Below are 24,655 nucleotides of genomic sequence, written 5' to 3' on the forward strand. Positions count from 1 at the left end.
CAATATGCGCTCTAACTCGAGAAACGATCATGAGGCACCTCAGAATGGAAATATAAGTAGGCTCCCCATCAGTCCACACACGGCAAACATCCGAGGATTACCGCGCATTACGTGAGCCGGGCTTATATGCATTCGTGAGGTTGTGGTTGTAAACAGTCGCGGGCGGATGAGGAATACGAGCTCACGCCTCATCCCTTCCAGCCCACAAACTTCGAAGTTGCTAGCCCGACCAACAGAGAGACAACAACGGACCCATGGAGACATGGTTCCACCATCTATAATAATCGACGCCAGCCCGCTTCAACAACAAAAGAAGACGATCCGCCAAGGACCACCACCGCATGAACTTCATGAACTTGAATTCTACCCCACGACTTTGCATCACTAACATCCGCATGGGAGCACATGGAACTCCATAACGCCCCAATCATCCCGCCTCCAACATCCGGCCACCACAAGCATCAAACCCGATACCACGCGGCAAAAAACAACTCGCGGACGGACAACACACAAGCATGTTGTGTTGCACCGATCGATCAAAAGGCAAGAGACAAACGCCAAGGTCTCCACTCAATAGATGACAATGATCTAATATCAATCGAAAGCACGAGCCATATAGATATTATTCCTAATCTGCCTCTCCGTTACGAAGTCAAGTGAGGCCCCGACCAACTAGCAAATCTAGGGTGAGTATCGCAATCATGTCTATATTAGGACAAAGACATCGAAAAGTACTCATAAAACCAAATCTCTAAAAGTCCCGTGAATCCCGCAACTGAGGACTTCTACTTCGAATGTCTTTGAAGCTTTATCTAACGCCGATATCAATGTGGCATATACCGAGCTACCCAGTCAATCCCTCATAGTATGCAAATCAAATACATAAGCATAATATCCCGGCCGCATCAGAAATGACCATTGGGAAACAAAACATGCCCAATAAAAATATCAAAAAGCCCTAACATACCGACAAGACCCTCACTACCCTAGAATACAGTCAAAGCTAACTCCGCCATGTATCGATGCAAGAGGGGTTCCATATATGCAGTCTTAATATGAGATAGCTTAATCCCAAATAATCATAAGCATCCGCACTCCAAACGAGGAAAACTCATAAGCATACTATCCATATTCTCATAATGTGTATGAAAAGGTATCGGTTGGCCTATACCGATACTCAACCCAGAAATCATAGTGAAGTCTAGTGGTGTGAACCCTAACTCCGCACAAGGAAAATGAAATGTATGAGTTCTACTCCACCATCTTTCTACTAAAGCTATGACCACCCCCAATCAAATTTCTCATAATCCAGATCAATCAAAATACCCAAAGGTGTATACAAAATACTATCTCTAATAAGTACAAACTCATCCAAACTCCTAATAACCTTCCACCACTCTCTAACACCAAGTAAAGCCGATCTAACTCGGTAGTCAACAACATGTTGATATTATAAAAAAAAAAATAATGCGTATAAGATAAATAATTAATTGGTCCAACTCAACTAATTAATATTCAAAATATTTAATCAAAACTAATTAATTACCCGAAAGTATTAGCCACTACACTTTCGACCGTGTTTTGTATCACGCGGTAGAAGACACAACTTCCATATCAAGTGCTTCTCTAGGTGTAAATTGCCAATCGGGTCGCTTATCCGATACTCCAAAGACGCACGGATGTCTATCACCGACGCCGACATCCTCGGTTCTTCTCCCCAATCGCCTTCTCCCCATCACCAATGTCATGTATGTACCGCCAATTATCATCGCCGAAAGGTTCAAAGGGATCCATATAAAATTTCAAGAGTTTAGGTAGGTTTTGTTTTTTTTTAACTAAGGAGAGGGTTTTATGATTGTGAGAAGAGGTGAAAATGACCAACTACGGCTTTGGAGTCGCTTATATAGAAGTAGCACGCTGTGTTCTCGAACAATCCGTTTTTGGCAAAACCGCGTGGGCTTGGGCCTGTCAGTTGGGCTTCAATGGCGTGGTTTTGCCAAAACCGCGTGGGCTATATGGCACGGTTTTGGCAAAACCGCATAGTTGCTTGGTGTTTTTTTGATGTTACTCCTGAAGTTGTTTGGTGTTTTTTTGATTTGATGTTTTTTCGTTCAAAATTTTGGTGTTTTTTTAGTTGCACTGCTAAAGATGCTCTTACAAACTTACAATAACCTACCATCAATCATCGTACTATTGCATTTGAGATACAACAATTTATTAAGCTATTTTTTTTATTTTTTTTTTCGATAATAACTTATATATTTATAGAACTAGATCATTACAGGGGTAATCTTGTTTGTTAGGATACAAAATGGTAGCTGCTCCCTTTGTTGCAGTTAGGAGGCCCATTTTGCTAACTGATGAGCCTCACCATTAGACTCCCTGTTTATCCACTTAAATTTACAGAACTCAAAAGCAGAGCTTGACTGAACTACATAGTCTCTCAAGCTCTCATACAACCATGAACACGACTGGCTATTTAGTGCCTTTATAACCTCTGAACAGTCCCCTTCTATATACACTTCAGTCCATCCAAAAGCAAGGGCCAGTCCTATAGCCACCTCAGCTGCAACCATCTCTGCTTCCTCTGCAGACCTGGCTTTGAATTTCCTAGTGCCTGCCCCTATCACTTTGCCTTCCGAGTCCCAAGCTATTGTCCCAGCTGCTGCCTCTCCTGAGCAAGCCTGAAACGCAGCATCAAATCTTAAGTTAACACAATCATTAGGAATCTCAGGGAACATAGCATCTAAATCATAATTAAATCTATCTAAAGTAAACTCAGGGGGGTTAGAGATCTCATTCTGTTTTTTGCTATCTTCAAAGCTATTGGTGCAAATGTGCCTCCAAAATCACTTCTTCTAATGGTTCTTTCCCTGCTTTGGAACCCTTTGTTCAAACTTGGCTTCATTTCTTGTTTTCCGATGTTATTAAGCGGATAGCAAGCCCGACTCCTCGCCTCGAGATATGTGTTGGCTCTTTGCTATTACACCAACTAAGAAACTTAGTGATCCATACTTTGGCATTGTTGCCGCTTTTGTTTTCCATTCTCGACCCTAAGCCCGAGGTGAACCACGCCAGCCGGACCATTCACAATCAAAAAATAGATGACTATCTGTTTCCATACTCTTGTAGCACAAAGGACAGGAGAAATCCCCCACCATATGTCTAGCCTCCAGCCTATCCCCTATTGGCAAAGCATCCATATACACTTTCCATAGGAACAGCTGGAGGTTAGCTGGGATTCTAGCTTTCCAAATGTGCTTCACAGTATGTGTATTTAGATTAGAGCTCTGCCCTATATCCTTCTCCATCGAGATGTGTTTATAGGCAGATTTCACTGTGAGTTTCCCTGACTTCTCCTCACTCCAAACCATCTTATCCTTCCCTTGCCCCAAAGGTCTGATTAAAACTTCCTTGATCCTTGTAACTAAGAAAGGAGGAAAGAAGGCATTGAGCTTTGCTTCATCCCATCCAGACTTGTCCTCTTGGAACAGGTCTGCCACATGGAGATCTTCCAGTCTGGGATCTTCCACCCCTAGCTCTCTCAGAGTCTTGGGTTTCCCATTACAGAGCACCCAAGGGTCATCCAGAACAGATGTGGAAGTCCCACTATGGATCCCCCATATCAAACCCCCATTAATCAGATTGAAAGTTTTGTGTATGCCTTTCCAAAAATAGGAAGCATACCCAGGTGGTTTCCATACTTCCCCAATCCAATTCTTTCCATATATACTTGCAAGAGTCTTTGTCCATATTGAATCAAAGTCAGTAGCTGCTTTCCAAGGAAGCTTGGCTAACATGGCTACATTGATGTCTCTCATCTTTCTAAAACCCAAACCCCCTGCAGATTTGGGTTTGCATAAGTTGTCCCACCCAATGGTATGGACACTTTTCGAATTTTCAGTGCCATGCCAAAAGAACTCTCTACATGCTTTGTCTATCTTGTCACAGGTAGACTTTGGAAGCATATAAGTTGACATATTATAGAGAGGAGTGGCTTGTACCACAGACTGGATTAGGGTAGCTCTTCCAGCCTGTGATAGCACCTTAGCCTTCCAGCCTTTAATCTTATTGTGGATCTTATCCACTAAGAAGTCAAAATCCTCTGCCTTCCTTTGAGACAGCATAATAGGGATCCCTAAATACTTATCCTTTGGATCAAAAAGCCTCATTTTCCAGAACTTTTTTAGCTTTATTTTGTTTCTAAACTTCAGGTTCCTACTAAAGAAAATGCTTGACTTATCATAATTAATCAGTTGCCCAGAAGCATCACAGTAGTCTTTCAGGATGTCCTTGAGGTGACCCCCATCCTCAAGATTACCTCTTGTGAACAGGATTAGGTCATCAGCATAGAGAAGATGGGATATAGGAGGAGAAGCTCTCCTAATTTTAATCCCATGGATTTGCCCCTCCTCTTCAGCTTTGGCAATCATCCTTGAAAGAGCCTCAGACATAATGATAAATAGATAGGGGGATAGAGGATCCCCTTGTCGCAGGCCTCTTTCAGGGATGATCTTATCAAGAGGATTCCCATTCAAAAGGACTTGAAAGGAAACAGTAGATATACATTGCTTAATCAAGCTTCTCCACCTTTGGCTAAAACCCAACTTCTCAAAAATGTTATCCATCAGAGACCATTCTACCCTATCATAGGCCTTAGCCATATCCAGTTTTAAAGCAACCCACCCATTCTTCTTGTCTTTCATGTTTTTCATATGGTGAAAGAGCTCACAAGCCAACCCAGTATTATTCCCTATATTTCTCCCTTTTATGAAAGCCCCTTGAAAGGGAGAAACAATCTTGTTTAGGTGCCTCTTTAATCTATTGGCTAACAACTTAGAGATAACTTTGTAACAAAAGTTGCAAAGACTAATAGGTCTAAAATTAGCCACAGTCTCCGGATTATTTATTTTAGGAATAAGAGCAATATAAGTTTCATTAAAAGTGGGGTTAAGCTCCCCCTTAGTAAAGAAATCTTGTACAAAAGCAACAATAATCACCCCCACAATATCCCATGTGTTTTGATAGAAACACCCTTGGTGGAACCCATCAGTCCGGGGAGCTTTTAGGGCTGCCCCATCTTTTACCGTTCTCCAAATATCCTCATAAGAAGGGATGGCAAGAAGGCTCTCATTTTCCTTTGTCCGTGATACGTGGTTTGAACAGATTTAGAATACTCTCATTTCTTTGGGGATTATCAGATTTGAAGAGAGCTCTAAAGTAGGAGTTTATATTCTCCCCTACTTCAGTTCTCCCTACACTCCATCCTCCCCTTTGCCTCTGTAGCTTTTCTATGCTATTTTTCCTTCTTCTGAAAATGGTTGAAAGGTGGAAAAACTTAGTATTCTTCCCCCCTCCTTCAACCAGTGAATAGTGGATTTCTGTTTCCAGAAGCTTTCCTCCTTAACCAACCACTCAAACAGCTCAGTTTTTAAACCCTTTGTTGTTTCATAATTGGATATAGAGAAAGGTTTCTTCAACACATCTTCTAGCTTTTTATTGACTTTTTTAATATTGGTAAAGATATTGCCAAACACTTTCTTGTTCCAAATGGAGAGATGTTGTTTTGTTATCTTGTGTTTAAGAATGACATTAATATCCGGCAAATCATGAGAAATAGAATTCCAAGCAGTAGCAATAACAGGCATGCAAGTACTATCAGTGAACCACATGTTATAGAATCTAAAAGGTTTTTCATGGTCTCCTCTACTCTCATCTTTGTCATTTAGATTTATCATGATGGCCAGGTGGTCTGAACTAGCATTAACCACATTGTATACATGCATGTTAGGAAAAAGAATAACCCAAGCATCAGTAGCCATAGCTCTATCCAAGGCCGAAAATATCGGTCGATTTTTCGAAAAATCGCCGATATATATCGTTTTTTCAGCTATCCGACTTCGAAAAATCCGAAATTTCGGCTCCGAAAATTTGATATTTTTTAAACCGATATATATCGGTAAAACCGATATATATCTTTATATCAACGACATATTCGATATATTCGATATAATTGATATATATCTTTCTGATTTTTTCTCCGATAATATGTATTAAAATTGCGATTTAAACGATATTTTCCAATATATTTCGGCGAATTAAACGATATATATCCGAAAAAAATGAAATGTGCGTAACAAAGTTTACTTGGTTCTGACGTTCCATCATTTCTGTAATTCTGTGTACATTCAAATTGAATAAAGTGAAAACTATTCTCTCACATTCAATAAAGTAAAGTGATAAAGTGATAAAGTGATCTGCAGTCTGCACATTCTGTGTTTGCTAAAGTAGTTGCAAATAGCCTAATAGCCTAATACTGTGCACACGTGAATGATCACCCCGTGATGACTCGACCCATTGTAACATTATCTATCAAGTGAAATGAATACAACTATATAAGTATATAACTCAAGAGCTACCAACTGAAATGAATCATCTCAAAATTCGCCCAATCCATTGAAAGATAGCACCACTTCATTAGTTCATTTCATAATTCATATTACCTTGGTTCCCTTTAGTCATTATCACGTATAGGTCTTGGACGCTCACATCACTCTCATAATTTATTACTTGGTTATCCGATATGTCTTCGATCTTCTCAATTGGTTGTGTGACTTTATTGTATCTGTGAGAGTCTCACAGGACTTATCATAGGCGGAAATGGTGTTTCGGGCCTCTGGACAAATGACTTATCTGTTTTATCATATGAGAACTACTTCTCAGGTATGTATTTGGTAAAAGGGAAAAAAAAAATTGAGACTAACTTTGTAGTTGTAGCTCAGTTATGTTCTTCCATATCTAGTTATGCATAGGGATTATTTGGAGCCTGATATTATTATTATTATTGTTATAAATGAAGATAATCTAAATGGAGGTTATGGAGCTAGTATATTAAGTCGGATTATAAGGGTTGATCATGTAACTAATTAATATAAGATTTCTACTTTCCTTGGTTACTGCATGAAAATACTAGTTATGCATATCTAGTTATGTATAGGGATTATTTGGAGCCTGATATTATTATTATTATTGTTATAAATGAAGATAATCTAAATGGAGGTTATGGAGCTAGTATATTAAGTCGGATTATAAGGGTTGATCATGTAACTAATTAATATAAGATTTCTACTTTCCTTGGTTACTGCATGAAAATACTAGTTATGCATATCTAGTTATGCATAGGGATTATTTGGAGCCTGATATTATTATTATTATTGTTATAAATGAAGATAATCTAAATGGAGGTTATGGAATATGGGTTATTTGGAGGTTATTTTCATGAAGTTAAAAGTACATAGTACGTACTATACAATTTGTCGCGAAACTCCTACAGATACAAACAGAAACATATAATACGTAAGATTGACATTGGTGTCTGACATTTTATATATACTTCAAAATTAAGAAGGATTTTTGTCTACCCATACCTACATCTTTTTTTTTTCTTTATGATAAAAAATAACTCATGGTCATCAGCATCTTTTTTTCTTTTTTGTTCTTGTTCAATACGTGAACAGCCCTATAACACGAATCAATTTTGTCAAACATGCAGAAAAGATAAATGAGCACGTGTGTATTTGAAGTTTTTTTTGCTTCTTTCTTATTACAAAGCATGTGGCTTTACGCACACTGGCTCGATCACTTTACATGAAAAAGTCCAATTTTCCGAGTTAGGTGTTCTACACACTGTTCTCATTAAGAAGGAATAGGGATTATTTGGAGCCTGATATTATTATTATTATTGGTTACTGCATGAAAATACTAGTATCGGGATAAAATTATAACTGGGGATGACCTAAAAAATAGTCTGTTTACAATATAGAAAATCCAAAAAAATCCGGTTCGTGGGGGGCTGGGCTACGTGTCCCACCTGTCACTGCTTACAAGAACTTTAACAATATATATAATAATAATTATTATTATTCAAACGTGTCCATGACGTATCTGTGTCGCGTGTCGGTGTCCGTGCTTGATTAGTGTTGATTGCTTTCACCGGAATAGATCTGATTAATGTAGACTGACCATGTTCTACTTTTATGTCATACATATTTTTTTAAATGCATGTCTTACATTTTGATTAATTAGTTATATTTGTCTACCTACAGATTCTAGGTTATATATTTGTCTAAGATCAAAATGGTTAGGACACCAGATATTGGTTGGTCACATGGTACACCATTGGATAGCACCAAGGCAAAGTTTAGATGTAATTATTGTCAACTTGAGTTTCAAAGTGGTGGGGTTAGTCGACTTAAACAACACTTAGCTGGGGTTGGTAACAACATAGCAAAGTGTCTTCAAGTCCCTGGAGAAGTAAGAGTTGCAATGCGAGATCTAGTAAAGGAAGGCATAGACAGAAGAGTTAAAAGACGGCAGCTGGAGACTCAAGTCCAAGACAGAATGTGTGCAAATTTTGATGATGATTCCAACGATTCTGTCGCAGAAGAAGAAGAAGCAAGAGCATACTCAAGTAGGGGTCAGGAGTTTCAGGGCATGCAACGTGCACGAAGAAACTCTGTAGCTGACCAATGGGAAGAGAGTCAGCTAGGAAGGGAAGGTAGTGAAGCTAGAAATTTTCGGCATCGACCTACTTTTGTGTCAGGAGGTGGTTCTGGAGGTGGTTCTGGGGGTGGTTCTGGATCACGTAATAAAGGAAAGAGTTTCATGGGCTTTCGGAGGTCCAAATCCATGAGACAACAAACAATTGATCCATACACTGTTAGACAGTCGGGACATGATCAGCCTAGTGTCAAGAATATGGGTAAAATGAAGACATGGAGGGAGAAGTTGGGTAGACGCTTAAGTACATGGTTCAATTTTGCTGGAGTACCTCCACATGCATTAACGTCGAACAATCCGTATTACCAACCAACGATTGATTTTATCACGACGTGTCCTACTGGAGTGAAAGGACCAACTGCTCAAGAGATAATGGGAAAATATTTAAAGATGGAAAGTGATGATATCGACCAATTCAGTCGTGAAGTGGCAGAGAAGTATCCAACTTATGGATGCACCATCATGTGTGATGGTTGGTCTGGGACAAGAAAGATGTCTCTCGTTAACTTTATGGTTTATTGTGATGGAGAAACAATTTTTCGGAAGTCTTTTGATGTCACCATTGATCCGAAAGATCACATAACCATATATAATTTAATGAAGGAGGTTGTGGATGAGATAGGTGCACCAAATGTGGTGCAGATAGTAACTGATCAAGGTTCTGCTTACAAAAAGGCTGGAAAATTGTTAATGAAGACACCAGGATACAATTTATTTTGGGCACCATGTGCTTGTCATTGTATAGACTTGATGTTAAAAGATATTGCCAAACAAGAAAGGGTGGCCGGGTGTATCAGTAAGGCTCATGCGGTTACAAAGTTTATTTATAATGCATCTAGGGTCTTAGCATTAATGAGGTTGTCATATGGTGGTGATATAGTTAGACCTGCAGCAACTAGATTTGCCACAAACTACTTGGCTCTCAGAAGTCTCCAGCAGAAAAAGATATTACTCAGGCAAATGTTCGTGTGTCAAAGATATCTCGACACCGCATCCGCTAAGACTGTAGAAGCTATGATGATTGTGGAGCAAGTCGCTCAAGAACACTTTTGGAATGATGTTAACTATGTTTTACAAATTCTTGAGCCCTTGTACAAATGCCTAAGGTTGTTAGATGGTGACAAAAAAGCAACAATGCCATATGTTCATAGAGCTTTTGATGTAGTGAGGGAGAAGATCTCTGAAATCCCTGGATGTGGTTGGGCCCTTGATATTGTCAACAAAAGATGGACAAAACAATTATTGCATGTGCTACACACAGCTGGTGAGTTTAATTGATTCAATTTAAATTAATTAAATTATTACTATTTCAAATATTCCTAAAAGAGAGGTTTTTTTTTTTTTTTTTTTTTTTTTTTTTTTTAGCAATGTATTTGAACCCAGAGTACCAGTACACATTAAACCTCGGATTCTCTCAACCCCACATTGATGCAGTTACGGCAGTAACAAAAGTGTTGTTTGATGATGGTGAAAAGCAGGCTAAAACATTGCATCAGGTAAAAATAAGAATATTGATATTCTCAAGTTAGAATTTAAATTTTACATTCACTAACACTTTGGTCTATTAGATGATTTTGTTTCGGGATCACACTGGGGAATTTGGCACACACTTGTAGCTGGAATGACAATTTCGACCCCTCAGTAAGTAATTAAAATTTGCTTGGCATACTCTCAAATCTCAATCACACTAATGCTTGGACCATAACTAGTTAAGATTTGCTTTTTCGGTTTAAATAATACAGCTGAATGGTGGGAGTTGTATGGTGGTGACACAAAAGAGCTAAGGGAGTTGGCGATAAAAGTTCTATCTCAAACCGCTTCATCATCTGGGTGTGAGCGCAACTGGAGCACATTCGGCCTAATTCACACGAAGCTTAGGAACCATATTGGCGCGCCAAAATTGATGATGTTGGTGAAAGTTCACTATAATTTACGTTTGAAGCTAAGGCGTGCACAAAATGCAGAGAATGACCAAATTATTGACCTCACTCAAGTATTTATGGATAGTGAACAAGTTGATCCCTTGGCTGACTGGGTTATTGATAAAAATCTTTTAGCGCCAGTGTTAGATACTGAATCAGGTAGGCCTGACCCATATGTTGAAGATCTCATCGACAGAGTAATTGAAGAAGGTGGTGATGCACAACCTAGTTTTAGTTTGGGTCCCGAATTCGACACACCTATCTTTACAGAAGATAATTTACCTGAAAATATCTCTGATGATGATGAGACACAAAACCTTGATTCTGTTGATGATGATGAGACACAAAACCCTGATTCTGTTGATGATGATGACGACGATGACGACGATGATAGTGGTGGTGGTGGTGACAACAGTGGTGGTGGTGGTGGAGGTGGAGTTAATTTAAACGTTGAATTGCATGATGAGACTGATGAAGAAACTCCACTTGACCCATATGTATATGAGGTTACATCCAGAAACAACCGTGATAGAGAAGTTCTTAATGACAGTTCCCAAAGAAGGTAATGAAAGCAAGGCGTGGAAGTGTTGGTCAAAGAAGACATGGAGGACACATTAGACGAGCTGATGTTGATATTGATTCAGTTTCATCTAATTTTGAAGCAATGAGTATGAGTTCAGGGACACACAACCAATCAAGAGAGAATGATGGTTCTAGTGGCATGTTCACTCACCCTGCGAGTAGTGGGTCATATGGTTCCAATTTTGGACAAGCGCCACAACCTCAAACTATTAGTGGTCCTCCTTCATATGGATATTGGATGGGGGTTCATGAACAACCTTATGGCCCACCACAACCTGAAGCAACATTTGGACAAGTCTATCCAAGTTATGTACTGTTGAACTCAAGACTGATATGTTGCGTGGCCTAACGATATTTGCACCAATACTCCTCGAATTGGAATCATGTTACAATTTCCACCAGAAAAATATGAGAGGCACGTTCGCCAATTTCTTGACGGTGGGTTTAACTCTGTATATACTTGGGTACAATATTGTGAAGCAGTTAGGATTCAAGAAGATGGTATGCGAGCTGAGCAGCCACGTCACTCATTTATGTATTGATGCAATCTATTTCTCATATGTTTTGTAATTTCTCATATGTATTGATGCAATCTATTTTTCATATGTTTTGTAATTTCTCATATGTATTGATCCAATATTTCTCATATGTATTGATGCAATCATCATCTCTGTATCTTGTTTTTCAACAATTTCACTTTATGGGCCAAATCATTACAAAAAAGTAAGGAATACATACAGCTGTAGTGAGTTGTCAAAAGATTACACAATTTCAGTTCCGATATTTCCGATATTCCGACTTATTCCGATATTTCCCGATATATCCATATATAAGGCCTTGTCATCAAAAACCGCAAAAACGATTTATCTCTCCGACATATCGATATATCCGATATATATCTTTTTTTGGCCCCTCCGATATATCCTAATATCCCGAAAAATTGGGCCTTGGCTCTATCAAGTCTTTCTATTATGTGACTTTGAGGGGCTCTATTATTGCTCCAAGTATACTTAGGGCCCTTGAACCCTAGGTCGATCAAGCCAAGCTCATTTATCAAACCATTGAACTCCACCATACTCTTGTCAAAAGTACTTCTTCCCCCAATTTTTTCATTGAGAGAAGTAATGGCATTGAAGTCCCCAAACATACACCAAGGTCCAGGGATCAGGGCAGCTACATCCCTGAGCTCCGACCAAACTTTATGTCTATTACATGCTAAGGGTGCCCCATAAACAAAAGAAAAAAACCAGGGTTCAGTGCAATAATAATTATTTAATTTACCTGTCACCTGGTTCCTAGTAGCCCCCAGGATAGTCAGGTCTACCCCTTCCTTCCAGAGAACAGCAAGGCCCCCACTTCGACCCTCAGCTGGAACACAATAGCAGCTTCTGTACTTAATCATCCTACTTATCCCTTGCATCCTTTCAATACCTACCTTTGTTTCAGACAGACATATAATATCAGGATCAAATCTACCTATTAAGTCCTTTAGATTCTGAATTGCCGTGGAGGAGCTTATTCCCCGGCAATTCTAGGCTTGTATCATATTTGTCGAGGCAGCTGTTGTGGGACAGCTACCGCGAACCCTGGAGGAGACACCAGACCCCCACTGCTTCCACTACCTCTAGACTTACTCTTGCCCTTAGCAGTTTCCTCTTTATCTTTGCTAACCTTACCTAAACATTCCCCCTTATACTGTGTCTGCTCTATACCGGATCCCTTTTTGATCACCCAGGAATCATCCACAGCTATTGGCTTTGGTTGTGGGAACCTGATCTGAGTAATGCTATCCTCAGAATCATACTCCCCTCCTTCCACACTGCCTTGAGCAAGGTCCATAGGCATGTTCCCAACAGACACTTCCTCTTGCCCCCCATTATTCTGAGCAACCAAATTTGCTCCATCCTCCTGATAGTTATAGTCTTCCCCATTCTCAGTAAAAGCATCGGAGGAATTTGATCCTCCTCGATTGAGTGACCTGAGTCATCAGATGGGATGGTAGAGTCCAGGGATCTATTAGATATCGATGGTTCAGTGGATACCTTTGAATCACTTGAGATGCTTATCACTGGTGCTTCGTCAGGAATGAGCAAATGCCCCAAACCTCTAGCTCGCCAAATCATCGACCTCTCTTTTTAAGCTTTTTTATTGTCTTACTACCTTCCTAATACAGTATCTTTCCCATTCACCATCATCCATGTTTCCAAGCTTTCTCCCAGAGCTATCACTGAGTTTTCTTTTTTCCCCCACTTCAACCCCTTGTATTGATTCCACACTTCTTTTAGCCAACCCTTTACCTTTACCTCGAGACACCAACGTCTTAAAACCCCTGCCACGTGCAAGTGATCCAGAGAACCTAAAGGGGGTTGGTGCTGTTTCAGCTGATGTGTTGATTTGCAGCAACCCATCTTGTTTGATATTCTCAAGATATGGCATGAATGTCTCGGAACCAGATGAAAGAGCTTTCGGCGAGGCGTGCTCCTCTCCAGATCTGTTGTCTTTTTTTTTTTTTCGATAAACCAATACTTTTCATTCATGAACTAAAACGATTACAGCAAGCACACAAGCCAAACAAGTTACAAGGAACAAATAACATAAAATACATTAATTGTACAACCATGTAAACTTCTCCTAACCGCATCACATCTAATCCGCCACCAACAAACATGGGATGTTTTAGTCAGATCCACCTTACTACCACCACTCCGATCCATTCAATGCTCAAATCTCCAAACGCATCTTCAAAACCAAGACCGAAGGTCCTAATTGCCGGATTGACGCTTTCCATAGAAAACGCCCCACCAAGTGCACTACTCTGGCGGTGGTGGCGGCCGACATTAATCCTTGCCAAGGCATCAATACACCGAGTTGCTCGGAGAAAAGAAAACCGAAACATTCGACTTGAACGAAGAAATGATGAAGGGGATAACTCAATGAACACAACCTTAACACTACATGTTTCCAATGTTGAATTTGAAGCAATAAACTCTTAGAAATCGACTTGAATCGGCAGAAAAGCATATTAGATCTGCAAAAACAAAACCAAAACCGAAAAATATTGAAACCAAATGAGAGATCCAAAATGGGAAGGGTTGGGTGAACAAAACCCTTCACTAAGACTCTTATTGCACCTTTGTCGATCTATAGATCTTAGACGTAATACTAACTACCATCACGTAAGGAGAAAAAGAAGAGTTTTTTCGTTTCTTCTTCTTCATAGCACACCGAAGTTGTAGTTCCGGGACAAAACAAAGAAATTGGGGTTATAGAGAGTAAGGAAGATGGGAATGATTGAGTGATTTGAGTGCGGAGGTAAGAGAATGAGAGCTTGGGTGAGGGAGAGGGTGGAAGGACACTGCTTTTCCCCGCAGGAGAGGGTTTCCCTACTCCCTCAAGTTGAGAGAGATCGAGTAATGGCGGCCATTAGAGAACCTTCACTATTACCACTCTTCATTCCAGATCTGTTGTCTATTCCCACAGATCCACTTCTCAGAGCTAGCGCCCCTAGGCCTCCAGCTGTATCTTCCAGAGAATTCGATTTGTCCACCCGGGCTTTATCTGCCCCATCTACCCTATCCACCTTTTGTGTATCCAGATCCATTTCTGAGTTATCCAAGCCCCAGATTATTAGACCTTGTTCCTTTGATGCTGGCCCAAGGCCCAAACTCAGACAGTCCTCCTGGGCTTCTTTATGTCGAAACTCCAGGCCTTTGGCCCAAACTACCAATTGGTTGTTTCCCCCACCCTCCTTCTGGCCCTCCATGTCTGCTCCCCCAACGGCTACTGACTTAGGATCATTCAAACCTAATCCATCCGTTCTGACTCCTGTCAGACCAGTCCTGTCTTCCTCTGTCTCCCTTGTCCTGTCTTCCTCTGTCTCCCTTGTCTTGCTCTCCTTCCCAACAGCCCGGCCAAGCCCCTTGGTGGAGTAGAGAACGGCCCCATCCCTTGCTGTCTTGTCTTAAGGAGACCTCTATTTCCGGCTGGAATCGGGTCCAACCTTGGTTTTGGGGGTTCCCGGGATAGTGATCATTTGTCGGGGAGGAGGAGGTCGCTCCATTGTAAAACACATTTGCCCTCAACACAAAAGAAAAGTTATTTTTTATATCTTTAGGGGAACCTCCCAGTTTCCTTATCTCTGCACTGTGCTTGTCTCTTATGCTACAGAAATGCAGATCATGCCCAATACACCCGCAGAAGTAACAAAAGATGTCGAGCTTTTCGTACTTGAAGGTCACTGGAATAACTTCCCCCATCTCCGTGCATAGCTCCATACCTTTAAGTAGCCGTTCTTTGATGTCCATACGAACTCTTACCCGCGCAACAGGTTTTTTGAATTCAGATGAACAACAGATGTCAACCCCTTTCACTTTCCCAAGATTCATCCCAATGATCCTAGTATTCTCTTCATTTATCCGATCCCTTGGGAGCCCATGTATTTGGACCCAGAAATCCACTCTGTCAAACTTCCTATCTGCTTCCAAGATTTCTGAATATTTACCTTTTTTGATGGATAATATGAATCCTTGTATAACCCAAGGTCCATTCTGTTTTACATGATTATACTCCTCCACATTGTCAAACACCATCTTGTAAAAGCCTTTTGTGATCATTTCGATGTTTGTTTCTCCCTTTGTTTGCCAGCACCTATGTACCTCTTCCGCAAAATCTGTCAAGGCAATATGTTTTCCCCCATACAGCTTCCCAACTAACGTTTTGTGTGCTTGTGGATCTCCTACCACGTTTTTGCAACCAATATTAACTTGTTTCTTCTCTTTTGAAAGCGTAATGCATTCTTCATATCGGCTTGGAGTTTTTCTATATTTGTTTTCTTTTGATTTTCCTGTAGATCCTCATCCCTCACATCTCTCCCTTGTACCCACACCATCACATTTACCAATTGATCCGGTTAGCGGCCGCTACCCGTGAAAGATTGGGTTCTGTAATCGAGAAAAATCAAGGTGATAGAACCCAGATGTAGAAATGGATCTGTATCGGATAAGAGATGTACAATTCGAAGCCTTAGATAATCGTTTCTACCCTGGCCTGATAGATCCCTTTTTATTCTCTACTCAGGAGGAGAGAAGAAAACAGGACCCCCCAGTCAGATATTGTTAGTATACCCAAGCCACTAGGATTCCCAGTTTGAAATTTGAACAAGAAAGAGGGGGAAATTAAATGAATAAATCAAGAAAGCAAAGCTGCTTTAAGCCGCAGAAGAGCTCTTACTAATCACTTTCAAAAAAGTTCTTAAGATGTATTTCAATGTTTGACATATTCGAAAGAAAAGAACCCATTCTAAAAGGAGCTGTTAAAAGGAGCTGTTAAAGGATGCTACGTTAGTTTTTTTTGGCTTTTTGGTAGTTTATTAAGCTATTTTATCATGGCATACAATAATTTATACCAAAGTATTAACCGGCCTATACCAGATGTGAGATGATCAAGTAGTCTTACATCATTATCATTTTATTAACTCCATGACCACCCAGTACTTGAATGGACGTAATGCAATCTCAGCACTAGCAAACCCAGCTTTTTTGGCAATGGCCTTGAACTCCTCTTCTGTTCTTTCTTTTCCACCATGGTGATGTACCATCATCATAAGGTCGAATTGGAATAAGCCTTTTGCTGCACTATCAGTTTCAACGACTGTTGGAATAATTCTATCCACAATGATCACCTTTCCGTTTTCAGGCAGTGCTTCATAGCAGTTCTTCAATAACTTCATGCAATGTTCATCATTCCAATTATGAAATATTCCCTGTCAAAATCAACAATCAAGTGACCTTTTGCATAATACAAATAATACTTTCGTAAAGGTTCATCGGAAGAAAAAAAGGATAAAGTAAGTGTTCAAGTCAAGATTTGCATACTTTCATAAAAATGGCATCGCATTTGGGAATGTTTACAAACATGTCTCCTCCAACTTGTTCAACCCCTGCAATTAATTTCTTTTTGAAACAAATTAGTACATTTTAATACTGATTGGATCATCTAATTTTTCAGTTGAACAAGGTTATATATAGATGTCAGTGAAGTAATATATATGTCCTTTCAGATGAGAAAACAAGATCGTACCCAGATAAGATGGTGCATTTTGGACGACGTGGGGTAAGTCGAAATTAACACCCTCTATGGCAGGATATTTTGACACAACGATGCTAACTGCGGTTCCAATTCCGCCTCCAACATCAACTACACGTTTTACATCATCAAACCCCTTGTATGTCTCAAGAATCTTTTTCATGACTATGGATGTGTAATTGAACATTGCTTTGTTAAAAACATGATTAAACCTTGGATCGGTACTCGGGTATTGGTACGAGTTCATCCCATGAGCCTTGTTAAACGGTATCCCACCATCAAGAACTGCATCTTTCAAGTGATACCTAAAATGTATTCAATGTCAAAACATGTATGAGTAGCGTGTCAATTACCACATTATTATTAAACTGAACTTCAACGAAAATTTCTTGAATTGCCTGACCAGCTTTCCATGAAGACCTTGTCAAGAATCATCATCATCATAGGAGACATGGAAACTCCATCCTGATCTCGCACAAAATACTTGCACATAGATGCTAAGCCATAGCACCTTTCAACTAGGCCATTCTCAAGAGAAACGTTAGAACATGTAACCAATGAGTGGCTAGCCATAAGGCGCAACATACGATCCAACATCATCGAAGCCTCTACTGGGTTTTGTGTGGGAAGGTGAGAAGCAATTTGTGATGGTGAAAGTTGAGCATTAGGACCAGCACTTGCTATGATATCCAACACATCAAGCTCAATCACTGATCTCATCACCATGGGAAGGACTGAAAGAGTAGTCAAGTACAAGGCAGGTGAGTAATCTTCTTCCCCTTCAACTTCATTTATGGTTTTCATATTGACATCAGAATGGCTAGAACTCATATTGTAGTATGTAATGAAGTACGACAGCTGATCGAAATTGAACAAAGTTGAGAATGGTGGACAGAGTATATGAACAGAGTAGTAGGATCACCTACTATTATATAGCTAGAGAACTAGCGGTCTTGCGTTGGATTAATCCATCCCAAACAAACAAACCATAATACACCACGTACGCACACGATCATGGAAGAAGGTTTGACCACTTTTTAAAATTGAAATTTCTTATAAGTGGATATGATAGTGCAGATGAGACGATGATGATGGAAGAGGAAATGTGAACTCTATTCCTTCTCTGTTCATATTGGCATTAAAATCCAAATCAGCCATGCATTATGGCAACTCATCGAATCTTTCCGTTACAACTCAATTTATCAAAATATTTGATTACAACTGCCACAACTCCATATAAAAACATGTTGTAACCAAACAAAGTAAGCACTAAGCAGGTATTACAAGTTGATATTGCACGAAAAGCTACTTCAAGGAATCATAATTAGGTGGATATATATATATAAAAGCATACCTCATGCATGTCTTGTTTTCATGCTTAAAGAAGCATTCGTAAAAGTGGCTTTCTGAATATACTTGTGTGGGTGTGGGAACGTTTACTGCGAGATTAGAAAAAAATTGTTTTAGAATATACAACTAGGTAGGTAATGGTTCTCATCAGTTGTTTTACCAACTTAAGCACAAATACTCAATCGAATTGAAAGAGTGGATTATGTGCTCCATGGAGAAAAGGCTCAATCTCTACTCCCTCTCTTCACACCACATATAATCACTTTCTCCATACAAATGATTCTTCCTCTGACATAGATTAAGGGATTACAATTTTCCACGTCACTTTTTCACACTTCTAAACAATGTTATGATTAATGACACACCATTTCTATATCTTAATATTTCTATTATCTAAAAAAAGGTATTTTGATCACAAATCATAACATTGTTTGGAAGTGGGAAAAAGTGACGTGGAAAATTGCATTCCCTAGTAGATCAAATGTGTAGTTATTATAAGGTTCTCTTATTATAAACCTAAAAAATTGCACAAACATAGAAAGACCTAAAACATTGCAACAATATAGAAAGTTTTGAAATTGGATTGATGCAACTGTTTGAGAGAACGAGGTTTCACGCTGTTGTTGGTTTTGGATTTTATATTGGTTAGTTTTAATCACAGTAATTATACACAGATCCTAACGTACGTTTGTATCTCTGAAAATAATCTTATTTGCTTGAATTTCTAAAAAAAAAACTCATCAAAATTCCAAAGATTTCAATTATTGCAAAAATGAAAACATAAAATATCAGTCTTTTACAAGTGAAAATTACAATTTCACCCTTGTGAATCTTCTTCTCCACACAACTCCTCCCTCTTTTTCATCATCCCCAAAAAAAAAAACGAGTCCACCACTCGACCGACGACCATCTTAACAAAAAAAAAGGAGAAGATGTCTGGAGGTGGTATAGCTCGTGGCCGTTTAGCTGAAGAACGAAAAGCTTGGCGTAAAAATCACCCTCACGTACGCACTATCTCACAAACCCAAGACCCTTTTTTTTTTTTTTCTAATTTAATATTTTTTTTTATAGGGGTTTGTTGCAAAGCCAGAAACTGCTGCGGATGGTTCTGTTAATTTAATGATTTGGCAGTGTACCATTCCTGGTAAAGCTGGGGTAATTTTCTCACTTGTGGTTATAAAATATTTTTTGGTGTGATTTTAAATTTTGGGGTATAAAGTTAGAATCTTTGCATTTTTCCCTGTGGAACATTTTGCTTATAGCTCATTTTATGCTGTGATAGATGCCCAGAGGCACCAAATGTAGTGAAAATTATAGTTGGGCCTCGCCCCGAACAAGGTAGAGTGAGAAGATGAGGTGTAGATAATGAAGGTATCATAATTGAACAAATCAAATAGTAGTTGGTGAGACTACCAAGAATGCAACATATACCCACTCTGCCACTCATGAAAGTAATTTCACAGGAGATGGTTATGACCGCTAATGAGATGGAGTTTATGTGAGTATAGTGAGGAAGGGGAAATGTGGTTAGAGTTGGCTAAAGCATATGACTAGCCATAGCTAATACAAAAAGGAGAGGAATGTATTACGAAATAAGAATGTTTGTGGTGGGGCGGAGGTAAAACAAAGGATACGATCATACGACTAAACATTAAGAAGTTTTTTGAGGTATGACTGTAAAGTGGACAAGGGGATGACTTAGGACTAAGAAAGTATCAGAATGAAAAATCTACTAATGATATGGAGCAAATAAGATTATTGCACTGCAGTTCCAGTTGGGCTTTCTTAGTTACAAAGCAGATGCCCATGGACGGCTCTTTGAGCACATTGCAACCATCTGATTTAATTGATTAAACGTAATTTTATTGATAAAAGAATGATTTTTACAGTTTCTAAATTTGGTTGACACGATTTTCACGTGGCCAGAATGTTAAGTTACATATCCCCGATCCATGTGACCAGTGTTATGTTGCCTGGCATTTTTTATTTGAATATCTAATTTAGCTGGCTTTGCGTTTAAGAAACCAACTGGTGCTATGTCGCACTGGCTTAGTAGTCACAACTCACAATATATTGTAGAGGATTGGTTTAGCTCGTGCGGTAGTGCGTCTTCCATGGATGACTCATTGCTCTGAAATTTGATAGTGACGACTCATGGTGATGTTAAATGCACTTTTTGTAAGGACTTGGTTGTAAAGATTCATAGCTGAGTGCCTGAATTAAAAAAATGAATGCTTAGTGAGGGTTGTGAACTTATCTTAATGATACATGTTTCTATGGACCATAATACAGATTGACACGTGAAAACATCCTGGGGCCTCATAGACATACATGAGGACCATGGAATATTTTTTAAGCACCTTGTGACTCACATGTGACGCACATACGGTTCGCATTCAGAGATGTGAGGTTCAGGTGTCAGTGCAATTCAAGGTGGAATTTCTTCGGAAATCGGGAATGACCCCTTAAATTGTTTAAAAACTTTAGTAAGTATTCCGTTATGTATATCATTAGAACCGACATGTAGAATTTCTGGCACGGAGCTCTTCAGATTTATAGCATTGTTCTAGGGGCTCATGCTGAACTGGGCCTTAAAGGCTTCCAAGTCCACACATGCTAATTATTCACTTTTTCCATAATAATTGCACCATGTTTACCAAAATGCGTTATATATTTATTTATTTTGGTTTCAAAATGTTACTGTTGAATTTAGGGAGGTTTAGTACTTGAACATCCTTTCCTTATTGTTTTGGTATATTTGAATTTGTTGATAATGGTTCTGACAATTCCTTTTAATGTTCATTTCAATTAATGCCAAGTTATGTGTCGGGTGGTCTATACATACTCCAGTTATTAATACCTGTGGTTGCTCGTCAGTGACCCGACATGAAAGTTGTATAATATGCTTTACTGTATTCATTTGCATTGTCCTATATCAGTTGATCTCCGTACATATTGTTTAAACAATAAGATGTTTAAGTGACCCAAAAAAGGACTTGTGTACATCGCACGTTTGCATTGCTGACACAGTGACACTACATCTTTCTTTTATTTTTTTTCACTAATCTTGCTGACGCTACATCATTGAGAGATGAAAGTTTGATATCCTTGAATGATTTCTTTGTTAATGTTAAAGACTTCATAAGACTTTGAGAAAGAAACGCAAGTTTTGATCTCATCGTGGCAACATGCTTTTTTTCTTTCCAATTTGTACTACTATTATATTCATGTCTAAGTGGAAAAACAAAACGGACTGGGAACAGAAATCAATTAGTCTAAAAACAAATAGGGTTAGTAAGCCCCATGTTGATGGTTACGGTACATGAATGATCTTACTTTTGTTCCGTGTTGCAGACTGACTGGGAGGGTGGCTGTTATCCGCTTACACTCCATTTCAGTGAGGACTACCCTAGCAAACCTCCCAAGTGCAGGTTCCCTCAAGGTTTCTTCCATCCAAATGTGTATCCTTCTGGAACTGTGTGCCTTTCCATCCTCAATGAGGACAGTGTAAGTGGTTCAGCATTGCCATTTTTAATGCTGATCTTCACAAATCTCGTTACTAACCTTTAGGGTTTCAGAGGAAAGAACTTTAGTCGGCCCTAACAGTTATGGTTTTCCATATTTTAGGGTTGGAGACCGGCCATCACAGTTAAGCAGATTCTTGTGGGCATACAGGATTTACTGGACCAGCCAAACCCTGCGGATCCTGCTCAGACAGATGGGTATCATCTCTTCATCCAGGTACTGTGCCTTTCTAGTAATTTTTTGCTTTGATATATCTGTTGATCCTGGTTCTAATATTCTGGTGATTGTGTGTGTTTTTTTTAAAAAAAATATGCAGGAGCCTGTGGAGTACAGAAAAAGAGTTAAGCAGCAAGCCAAGCAGTACCCATCTATAGTCTAAAGCAACATTTGATTTTACTCGATCTCATTGGTACATTTATTCGTCACCCTTGTGTAGTGTAGTGTTGTTAGTAAGTGGTCTTTTTAAGGTGATCGGCACAGAGTGGATGTGCACAAAAAAAATTAACCCGAGAAACTGTATCTGGTTTCTTTTGTCGGATTTGATATGTCAACACCGTAGTGTAATTTCGTGAACCAAACAGAAGTATGATTACTCATCTTGTTGATACTCATTTGGCAATTTCCATCAAACATACATTTATAACTTTTGTTTTGCTTGCTCAATTTCGTAGTTCTACAACTTGCTACTTCTACTCCGTGAAGCCAGCTAGGCTATACATCCAGAGCAATTTACTGGATCAAGATGTTCCATAGTTCCATCTTTGTAGTAAAAGGCAGATTTGTTTCTGTTGACAATAACTTAATAAATCTGTACGATATTCTTAAGAAGTTTTACCTCCCATCACCAATGTCAGTCTTTCAACATGCTTAATTTTAGTGCCCGTTTTGTCGCAAGATTATCCAGGCATTCAATTTCCCTCTACAGTATGTGTCTGGAGCCATTAGCCAGTAAATATGGACATTCCATTGTGTTTGTTCCCACCTTCCAGAAGTAGAACGCTGGGCTTCCAGTTAAGGTGAGAAACTGTCAATTTGCAGGTTTTAACTTTTAGGACAACTTTTAATTAAGAAGCTTAGCATTACAGGATACATATAACATATAAACTTATATTCATGTACTCGTGTTAAAACTTAAAAGTTATAGCAGAGGAACAAACCATAAAAGCATCTAAGAAACTGTTTATTGCTGGTGCTTAACCTAACAGAAATCAATGATGCCAGTCTACAACACTTACAGTTAGTTGAATGATCCTGCATTCCACTATTTCTAGTTAACTCCACAATTAGTTCAGCGTATATAGTTTCCATCTCGCTTAGTGCATCAGCCTCAAAATTTTGTCTCAGATTTAAGTTGTCCTTGATGGATCCGAGCCTACTCAAAATGTTGTCCAATACTTGTTTTCGCCACAAGAGTTGCACGTAGCTGTACCTTCAAAAACAAACCTACGGGAAGAATAAACGAATTTTGGACTCCCAAAGACCGAACTAATTTTGTTTTATGTTTGGTGCATCTCGTCCCTGGAGTCGCCTGGATCCAGGAGCAGTTCTAGGACACTGCCATTCTAGGTACTGCGAAATTGATTATAGAATTATATCGTGTCGGGATAAGGGTAATCTTATCTTGAACCGAAGAACCGGAACATGTGCGTGTGTTGATGTGGATGACAGTTACAAAGATTTTTGTCAAAAGACCATTGCTCCAGTATTAAATAAGTAGTTCTATAAGAGCATATTTTGAGCTATCAAAAAAACACTAAAATTTTGAACCAAAAAAACACCAAACAACTTTAGGAGCAACATCAAAATTTCACCAAGTAACTACGCGGTTTTGTCAAAATCGCTATATTAGTTTACGCGGTTTTGCCAAAACCGCGCCACTAAAGCCTAACTGATAGGCTCAAGCCTACGCGGTGTTCAGAACACCGCGTGCTACTTCTATATAAATAGCTCCAAAGTCGCGCGGTTCAGTCACTTTCACCTCTTCTCACAATTATAAAACTCTCTCCTTAGTTTTAAAAAAAAAAAAAACCTACCTAAACTCTTGAAATTTTATATAGATCATTTTGAACCTTTCGACAGTGATGATTGACAGTACACACATGACATTGGCGATGGGGGAGAAGCACCCGAGGAAGTATAATACGGTGGGAGAGAAGACAATGGGGGAGAAGAACCCGAAGATGTCGCGCCGACTGATAGACATCCGTATGTACTGGAGTATCAAATGAACGACTTCGATTGCCAATTTGCATCTGGAGAAGCACTTGATATGGAAGTTGTGTCTTCTACACGTGATACAAAACACGTGTTGAGTGCAGTGGCTAATACTCAGATAATTAATTAGTTTTGATTAAATATTTTGAATATTAATTAGTTGAGTTGGACCAATTAATTATTTATCTTATACGCATTTTTTTTCATAATATCAGCATGTTATTGACTACCGAGTTAGATCGGCTTTACATAGTGCTAGAGAGTGGTGGAAGATTATTAAGAGTTTGGATGAGTTTGTACATATTAGAGATAGTATTTTGTATACACCTTTGGGTCTTTTGGTTGATGTAGATTATGAGAAGGCTGATTGGGCAGTGGTCATAGCTTTAGTAGAAAGATGGTGGAGTAGAACTCATACA

The 24,655-nt window shown here is 39.1% G+C and overlaps 5 protein-coding genes across 6 annotated transcripts; 2 read left to right on the forward strand and 3 right to left on the reverse strand.

The window, feature by feature from the left end:
• Nucleotides 1–2,193: 2,193 nt before the first annotated feature.
• Nucleotides 2,194–18,641, reverse strand: LOC147492050 (caffeic acid 3-O-methyltransferase 1-like). 2 transcript variants are annotated; one of them, XM_086565627.1, is made up of 5 exons: nt 17,551–18,110; nt 17,142–17,452; nt 16,937–17,001; nt 16,438–16,824; nt 2,194–2,222 (listed from the first exon to the last, which is right to left on the reverse strand). In XM_086565627.1, exons 1-4 carry the CDS (start codon nt 17,976–17,978, stop codon nt 16,525–16,527), a joined length of 1,104 nt encoding a protein of 367 aa, XP_086421753.1. In that variant the 5' UTR covers nt 17,979–18,110; the 3' UTR covers nt 2,194–2,222; nt 16,438–16,524. The 2 variants fall into 2 exon arrangements, with proteins under 2 accessions (XP_086421753.1, XP_086421754.1); XM_086565628.1 differs by lacking the exon at nt 2,194–2,222 and adding an exon at nt 18,502–18,641 and having other exon boundaries at nt 16,440–16,824; nt 17,551–17,881.
• On the reverse strand, nt 2,337–2,741 carry LOC147492051 (uncharacterized). The gene has a single exon (XM_086567384.1). It carries the CDS (start codon nt 2,739–2,741, stop codon nt 2,337–2,339), a length of 405 nt encoding a protein of 134 aa, XP_086423510.1.
• LOC147492052 (uncharacterized) lies at nt 5,292–5,822 on the reverse strand. The gene has a single exon (XM_086567385.1). It carries the CDS (start codon nt 5,820–5,822, stop codon nt 5,292–5,294), a length of 531 nt encoding a protein of 176 aa, XP_086423511.1.
• LOC147492053 (uncharacterized) lies at nt 8,123–11,412 on the forward strand. The gene is made up of 5 exons (XM_086567386.1): nt 8,123–9,823; nt 9,925–10,055; nt 10,128–10,161; nt 10,302–10,840; nt 11,032–11,412. Exons 1-5 carry the CDS (start codon nt 8,137–8,139, stop codon nt 11,410–11,412), a joined length of 2,772 nt encoding a protein of 923 aa, XP_086423512.1. The 5' UTR covers nt 8,123–8,136.
• Nucleotides 18,642–18,930: 289 nt separating the features above from the next.
• On the forward strand, nt 18,931–22,669 carry LOC147492054 (SUMO-conjugating enzyme SCE1-like). The gene is made up of 5 exons (XM_086565629.1): nt 18,931–19,501; nt 19,569–19,652; nt 21,852–22,004; nt 22,125–22,238; nt 22,339–22,669. The coding sequence occupies exons 1-5, from the start codon at nt 19,430–19,432 to the stop codon at nt 22,399–22,401; spliced, it is 486 nt and encodes a 161-aa protein (XP_086421755.1). The 5' UTR covers nt 18,931–19,429; the 3' UTR covers nt 22,402–22,669.
• The last annotated feature ends 1,986 nt before the right edge of the window (nt 22,670–24,655 follow it).

This window comes from Coptis chinensis, chromosome 6 (assembly GCF_015680905.1).
Source record: "Coptis chinensis isolate HL-2020 chromosome 6, ASM1568090v1, whole genome shotgun sequence".
In the NCBI taxonomy this organism is placed as follows: Eukaryota; Viridiplantae; Streptophyta; class Magnoliopsida; order Ranunculales; family Ranunculaceae; genus Coptis; species Coptis chinensis.

Excerpts from the sequence above, each read along its gene's own strand:
- LOC147492050 (XM_086565627.1), bottom strand. The coding sequence starts at position 17,978 with ATGAGTTCTAGCCATTCTGATGTCAATATGAAAACCATAAATGAAGTT. Across the intron at positions 17,453-17,550 it reads AAGGTCTTCATGGAAAGCTG|GTATCACTTGAAAGATGCAG; the intron begins GTCAGGCAATTC and ends AATACATTTTAG. Across the intron at positions 17,002-17,141 it reads AAATGCACCATCTTATCTGG|GGGTTGAACAAGTTGGAGGA; the intron begins GTACGATCTTGT and ends AATTAATTGCAG.
- LOC147492053 (XM_086567386.1), top strand. The coding sequence starts at position 8,137 with ATGGTTAGGACACCAGATATTGGTTGGTCACATGGTACACCATTGGAT. Across the intron at positions 10,056-10,127 it reads AGGCTAAAACATTGCATCAG|ATGATTTTGTTTCGGGATCA; the intron begins GTAAAAATAAGA and ends TTGGTCTATTAG. Across the intron at positions 10,841-11,031 it reads AGACACAAAACCCTGATTCT|TTCCCAAAGAAGGTAATGAA; the intron begins GTTGATGATGAT and ends TCTTAATGACAG.
- LOC147492052 (XM_086567385.1), bottom strand. The coding sequence starts at position 5,822 with ATGGCTACTGATGCTTGGGTTATTCTTTTTCCTAACATGCATGTATAC.
- LOC147492051 (XM_086567384.1), bottom strand. The coding sequence starts at position 2,741 with ATGTTCCCTGAGATTCCTAATGATTGTGTTAACTTAAGATTTGATGCT.
- LOC147492054 (XM_086565629.1), top strand. The coding sequence starts at position 19,430 with ATGTCTGGAGGTGGTATAGCTCGTGGCCGTTTAGCTGAAGAACGAAAA. Across the intron at positions 19,653-21,851 it reads CCATTCCTGGTAAAGCTGGG|ACTGACTGGGAGGGTGGCTG; the intron begins GTAATTTTCTCA and ends TCCGTGTTGCAG. Across the intron at positions 22,005-22,124 it reads CCATCCTCAATGAGGACAGT|GGTTGGAGACCGGCCATCAC; the intron begins GTAAGTGGTTCA and ends TCCATATTTTAG.